The 6,669-nt window shown below is 38.6% G+C and overlaps 1 protein-coding gene across 1 annotated transcript; it reads right to left on the bottom strand.

Moving 5' to 3' along the window:
• Nucleotides 1-802: 802 nt before the first annotated feature.
• On the bottom strand, nucleotides 803-3,350 carry LOC128133759 (G-patch domain-containing protein 1-like). Its single transcript, XM_052771301.1, has 8 exons — nucleotides 3,271-3,350; nucleotides 2,951-3,007; nucleotides 2,486-2,557; nucleotides 2,267-2,285; nucleotides 2,144-2,155; nucleotides 1,576-1,818; nucleotides 1,147-1,476; nucleotides 803-1,052 (listed from the first exon to the last, which is right to left on the bottom strand). Exons 1-8 carry the CDS (start codon nucleotides 3,348-3,350, stop codon nucleotides 993-995), a joined length of 873 nt encoding a protein of 290 aa, XP_052627261.1. The 3' UTR covers nucleotides 803-992.
• Nucleotides 3,351-6,669: the final 3,319 nt, after the last annotated feature.

Genomic DNA, 6,669 nt, shown 5'->3' with positions numbered 1-6,669 from the left:
ATACAAATAATTATTCCAATAGTGAGTAAATGTTATAAAAAAATGAACTCATTTATATACAATTGCATTATTTAGCTTACTATGTGCCAACAACTTCTATCTTTTTCCTTCTCTGCATAAACTTCATTAGCAGCATCCTAAAGAACTTCTATCTTTTTCATCAGCAACATCCTCAAAAACTTCTATCTTTTTCCTTCTCTGCATAAACTTCTATCTCACACTCAATGTAGTTTTAAACATCAGGTTTAGAAAATCAACTTTAAGGTTGCCTTGTTAAAGAGAATGACTAGAATAGATTTCCCTTTTTCACAAGGCATGTGCTTTGCTTGCACATATATATGGAATCATTCTAACAAAAAAAAAATTGTTCATGTCAACTACTCCAAGGACTATTACGTAATTTAACATGAAGAATTTTGTCCAGATGAAAGGATTGACTTTAAACTTTATAAAAATCATTTAACAAAACTTACCTGTTTGTGCTGCTGCTGATTCCGGAGCCAATCCGCGACTCCATCACTTGAAATTACAAGCTGTCCACCAACAGAAGATAGCTGAAGATCATGAATAAATAAAAGTTGTTAATAAAACACACAACATGCAAAACATGATATGAATTTGTGTTGTGTGTTTCTTTGAGGGTAGAAGAGTAATTTTACACATACCGTGCCGACAAGTGCATAAGCTACAACCAAGGGAGGTGAAGCCAGGTAGTTGGATCTTGTTAGTGGGTGAACATGCCCTTCAAAGTTTCTATTTCCCGAAAGTTTCTATTTCCATAATTTAAGTCAATTATGACAAAGGGTACAACTGTTAATAATAAAATAAGACACATTAAAATTCCCTAAATGGATGTGTTCAAAATTTTCAAATCTATATTCTCTTAAGAATAATAATATTAATTACCTGCTAACAAATCCAATTGTGTAACTCGATAGGATTACAAGCCTTAGCAAACTCTACACTTTGAAATTCTCCAAAAAGATTTGGTCTCATTTTGATGAGAGACTAACTCTCTTCCCTTCCACAATAAACTTTTCACTGCGTTCAAGCTACAGTAAAAAAAAAAAAAATAACAGAAATTATTAATATCAGAATCAAATGCAACCATATTCTATATAGTGTGACCAGAAAAAAAAATCATACCTTCTGTCTCAAAAATTCAAGAGAATCCTTCTTTGAAGAGAAATTGGAAAAAATTGAAGAGTTTTCATCGATTAGAGCTTTGAGTTTTTTAAGCTTCAATGATTTCTCAGGTACTTGGCTAAGAAGCTTTCTACAGAGTTTCTTTAGCTTCACTTTTGATTCCGACACATCATCAATTTTTTGTTTTTTTAAAGAATGATCATCTTTCAACTCAGACTCCTCCCTCTCACTGTCGCTAAAAGACATTTTTGTCCCTTGAAAGCGAACCCCTGCTATTTTCCTTGGGCGATCCTTTATACCAAGTCCCTGTTTTCCAGAAGCTGCTTTATCCTGCAAAAACAACAAAATATGTCAATTTTGTACATGTTGATTCTTTATTCAAAAGTTGAGGTCTTTTTAGTTTTTATTATTAAAAAAAAAGGTACATACTTGTACAAGTTTGTAAAGATTCTCTTGATCCTCTTCATAAAATGCAGTCCTTTTGTTACTAATTTGAGTGATTTCCGCTGTGCTGTTAGACTTCTTTCTCTTGGATTGTGCTCCAAGTAATCCTCCAGACACAAATCCAAATTTGTTACCCCACCAGTCTGGAGATATTTCTTTTTCATATTCAGCTACTAACAAGTATTGAGATATTAAAAATATGGTTTTCTTTTTAGTTTTAATACACCACTAAACCATAAAAATAAAGCATAACATGAAGTACATAATTACCTTGTGTTTCAGGATTATCAGATGCTTCCACCAGCTGTGCTTTATTATAAATATGATCCCTATGATTTCTGATTTTTACTTTGTTTCACTCCAAAATTGGAACTTGGAACATTTTTTTTTCAATTTTGGTCCCTAGAATGTTGAAATAAGGACTAAAACTGAAAAAAGGTTTCATGTTTGGACTAAACAAGGAAAAAGCAAAAATTACAGGGACCATTTTTGTAATTTACTACATATAGTGCAGCCATGGCCTACTATGCTGAATCCCTGCTAGTCCAAGTACTTTTGCAGGCAACTGTATACATGAGGAAAGTTATAAAAATGGAAGGCAAAGAGATTAAAAGATAATCAAGGACAAAATCATAATTTTACCTCTAGAGCAAGTATTTTGTGACAACCCCTGAACCAGGCAAATAGATGCCCACCTGCCAATAATCATTGTCACAAATTATTCTATAAATAAATAACTAAGCCTACATCTCATAAAACCACTATAGTTTAATGAAAGAAAAAAGGCTGAAAGAAAAAAGATAAAGAAAATACAAATGAATGTTGTTTTTTTTTCAAATATTGTTAAGATAAGAATCAGAATATAAGATATTTGGTAGAATAGATAACTGATAACCTGCTGCCTCTTGTCATGATAGAGGCGGGATCAAACCGAAATCCATCGACATGCATCTTTGTTACCCAATATCTGTAGGAAGGTTTCATAAAGAAAAACTTAATCTACCAAGAATCAGGAACACATGTATGATTGTAAATTACAATTTTAGACCCTGAGTTTAGCACTTTTTTCGGTTTTGGTCCCTAAAGGGATCTGTTTGCAGTTTTGGTCAAAGGGCAAGATGGTCAGTTGAAAAAATATCAACAACTGGGTGTTAGATTAAATGCTCCAGATATCAAAATTGTTATGAAACAATAAAATAAGGGCAATGTCTTCCAAACAAATTCCTTTTGGGACCAAAACTAAGTAAGTGCTAAACTCAGGGAGCAAAATTGTAATTTACTTTTGAAATAAAAACTGAAAACAGGGGATAGGTAAGTAGCAACTTATATACCTCAAGGAATCTACTATGAATTGGCGTACAATAGGATGGTTGCAGTTGAAGGTGTTTCCACATCCTGAATAGTTGTAGAACTCTCCCTACAAGATCATAAAATAAATGGTACCTTAAAGTGAGAAAATGACCATCATACCCCCCTTCAACTTCATGAGTGAAACGGGTGTTGGTTGTATGGAATTAAACGAAGAAGAAATGCAATATATAGGTACATGGTAATGGAATAAGCAAGATAATGGAATTATGCAATGTAATCAACAATTCCAATACATTTGTCATCATATTCAATCCAACCAAAATAGACCCTTAGTGTACCATAAGTATTAAGAAAGATTGCATCACTTACCTTGAGCCCCTACATTTTATGGAAGCTGTTATAGGTGAAGCTTCATCTTCCAACTCTTCCTTTGGCAGAAGCAGCAGCATGCCATTATTTACAGGAGGGGGGTAGGTTCATTTCGGAACGATCCGGTACGGTATACAATTTAGTATGGTACAGTGTACCAAATTCCAAAACCAAAACATGAACTTTGAGTAAATTCGGTGAAATAAAAATAGAACAAAAACAAAAGAAGAATAAGAAGAATGAAGAAGGAGAAGAGTAGAAGTGTAGAGCAGATTTGGATGATGGAATTCAATATGTATTTGTAGGTATACATACATGTTAGTGCTAGTCTGTTACGTATAGACTTTGTAGAAATTGGGAATTGGAACAGTGGTATAGAATACACAAACAATCATTCTAGAAGATGATTTCAAATTGAGTAATATATACGCAATTATAGTACCTAGAATAAGAAATTGAACATTAGTGTGTAAGATGGTTCAGTGAATTAGAAGAATTAAGAGTCGATGTGGAAACAGTCGGCAGTTTCACGCCATTCCAAAAAATCGGGATACCAATATCAGAAATTGACGTACTAATTTCAGAAATTGAACCCAAAATCGTGTTTTGGAACTATTGGATTACTGAATCAAACTTGTTCCAGATTTCGATTGGGAACTATCTCGACACCGTACCGGTTTGCGATCCAGGTCACGTTCGGAACGCTTTCGTACCCGATTGGGTACGAAACGATTTGGTACGCAATTCGTGGCCTTCTGAGCGAATCTAAGGGGTAACTATGAGAGAAACCTTTTCATATATATAAGCATCTGATTTAGGTAAAACCTACACTGGAAAGAAAAAGAGGTCATCGTGATCAAGATCTTGTAGTTTTTTTGGGGGAAACCTAGAACTGTAAACTGAAAAGTAGTAGAAAAGTTATATAGGGGCAAAGAGGAAGGAGATGAGAAACGCGAGGCCATAGAAACATATAGACAAAAGGGAGAGAAAATAATCGTTGATGATAGAGCCTTAGAAGGATTAGAAGCGAATCTAAGGGGTTGAACCCAACCATCGTTGCATCTTCATTCCCCACAACCACCATCTGGCGTCTTCCTTCATTGGAGCCACCGTCGCCGCCTCTTCTTTCCCTCAAGCCAACATCTCAAACCTTTCTCAAGCAATTTGATTCTTGAGAGAGAGAGAGAGAGAGCAATCACACCGACAACTGTTTTTTTTTTTTTGTGAAGGACCTGAATATCATACACAATAAAGCACCCACATATACAAACACAACCAACTAATTGTAGAGGGTGGCGGCATAGAAACACGCCGATAACCTAGGCTGCCGACCATGGCGGTAAGTGGTGCTTGGCGGGGAAAACAGAAAAGAAGGAGAAGAAAATAATAGGAATCAATACCTTAGGCTGGAGAAAAGTTTGTCTCAAAGTCCTCTTCTGTAACAGCTCAAATTTTTCAAACAAATTTTTCGTTTCAAAAACATAATTGTTTCCATTTTAAACAAGGCATAAATAGATTAATTATTCTGTCGAATACAATTATTCAAAATCCCAAGATCATAGAGACAATCTTCAGTGTGTATCGATCATGCCGGCGCCTTCCCACGGTCCTCGCTAGTACCTGAAATACATGTACAACAACTGTAAGCATAAATGCTTAGTGAGTTCCCCAATATACACTTACGCACATACGCCTTTCCAGGCCCTGACCTTCCGGTCCTCATAACATATTCGCCTTCCGGCCCATAACATATTGCCTTCCGGCCCACATATCATACATAGCACACATAATAATTAACTTACCACATATAGCATACATACCACATAACATATCCGACCTTCCGGTCACCCAGTCAAACCCATTCCGGGTACAGTATAGTGAGAAGACTCACCTCGTAAATGCTGAAAGCTAGCAACTCCTGAAATCACTCGTGCACAATCCGACGAGCTACAACCTTCCTATAACATCACATATCTCATTAACACTTATAACTTCTAAGGGTGACTATCCCTAAGAAGTCAGACTTAGGTCAACTCTGGTCAACGGTCAACGGTCAGCTCGACCGGACTCGGCGAGTATCATGACGACTCGGCGAGTCCCAGTAAACCTTCAAGCTACTAGCCGAGTCTGAAGAACAACTCGGCGAGTCCATGCCATGCAGACGAGCAACTGCTTCCTGAATTACGTATGGTCCCGAGATATACAACCATGGGACTTTCTGGACTTCTAAGCATCTCATTACTGGGGGTATAAACGTTTGGCAATAACAAAATAACCCGTCTAATCACTAAATGGGTTTCATAAACCCTAACTTCATAAACACAACAACAACAGAAGGAAATCCGAAATATTACCTGGGATATGCCCTCTCTGTGTTTCCAAACCGCAGAACTCGAATCCTTTGCCGTTCCTTTAGCCAAAACCTTTCTTCTCTTTGTCCCACAACCTCTTCAAGCCCTAATATCCTCCACTCTTGCTCTAGATGCCCACAACCGATTAGAGTTCCTCTCAATCGACTAAAAACGAACAATGACGGCACATAAGAGCATTATATACGATCCCAAACAGAACGGTTAGGGTTTCTGCTGAACAGCGTCGACTCGCCGAGTCCATACCTGGACTCATCGAGTCCAGTCGCGATCCCGCGACCAAGTCTGCGATCCTACTCGGCGAGTCTGGGCTCCAACTCGCCGAGTCTCCTCTTAAATCACCCAAAACATAATTTAAACAATACCTGAGATTTCGGGCTGTTACAACTCTCCCCCACTTGGATTAGACTTCGCCCTCGAAGTCTCACTCCGCAAATAGTTCCGGATGCTGCTCCCGCATCTCGCGTTCCGGTTCCCAAGTCATTTCCGATCCCTTACGGTGTTGCCATTGAACCAACACCAAGGGTACCTCCTTGTTCCTCAGAACCTTGATCTTCCGATCCCTGATCGCCACTGGTCTCTCCGCGTAATTCAGGCTCGCATCCACCTGAATATCCTCCAATGGAACCACTGCCGACTCATCGGCTATGCACTTCCTCAGCTGCGACACATGAAAGGTGTCATGGATCTGACCCAACTCTGCTGGTAACTCCAACCGATAGGCTACCCGACCTATCCTTGCAATCACACGAAATGGCCCAATATACCGGGGCCCCAACTTGCCTCTCTTCCTGAACCGAATCACTCCTTTCCAAGGAGAGACCTTCAGGAGAACGAAGTCGCCGACCTGAAATTCAAGCTCGGATCGGCGCCTGTCTGCATAACTCTTCTGTCGGCTCTGGGCAGTCAATAACCTTTGTCTCACTCGCTGAATCTGCTCTGTCGTCTGGAGCACGATTTCCGTGTTGCCCAACACTCTCTGTCCCACCTCTCCCCAGCAAATGGGGGTCCGACACCTCCTACCATACAA

Source organism: Lactuca sativa, chromosome 4, assembly GCF_002870075.4.
Source record: "Lactuca sativa cultivar Salinas chromosome 4, Lsat_Salinas_v11, whole genome shotgun sequence".
Lineage (NCBI taxonomy): Eukaryota > Viridiplantae > Streptophyta > Magnoliopsida > Asterales > Asteraceae > Lactuca > Lactuca sativa.
This window is presented reverse-complemented; position numbering and strand designations above follow the sequence as displayed.

Excerpts from the sequence above, each read along its gene's own strand:
- LOC128133759 (XM_052771301.1), bottom strand. The coding sequence starts at position 3,350 with ATGCTGCTGCTTCTGCCAAAGGAAGAGTTGGAAGATGAAGCTTCACCT. Across the intron at positions 1,477-1,575 it reads ATCTTTACAAACTTGTACAA|GATAAAGCAGCTTCTGGAAA; the intron begins GTATGTACCTTT and ends TTGTTTTTGCAG. Across the intron at positions 1,053-1,146 it reads TTGAATTTTTGAGACAGAAG|CTTGAACGCAGTGAAAAGTT; the intron begins GTATGATTTTTT and ends TTTTTACTGTAG.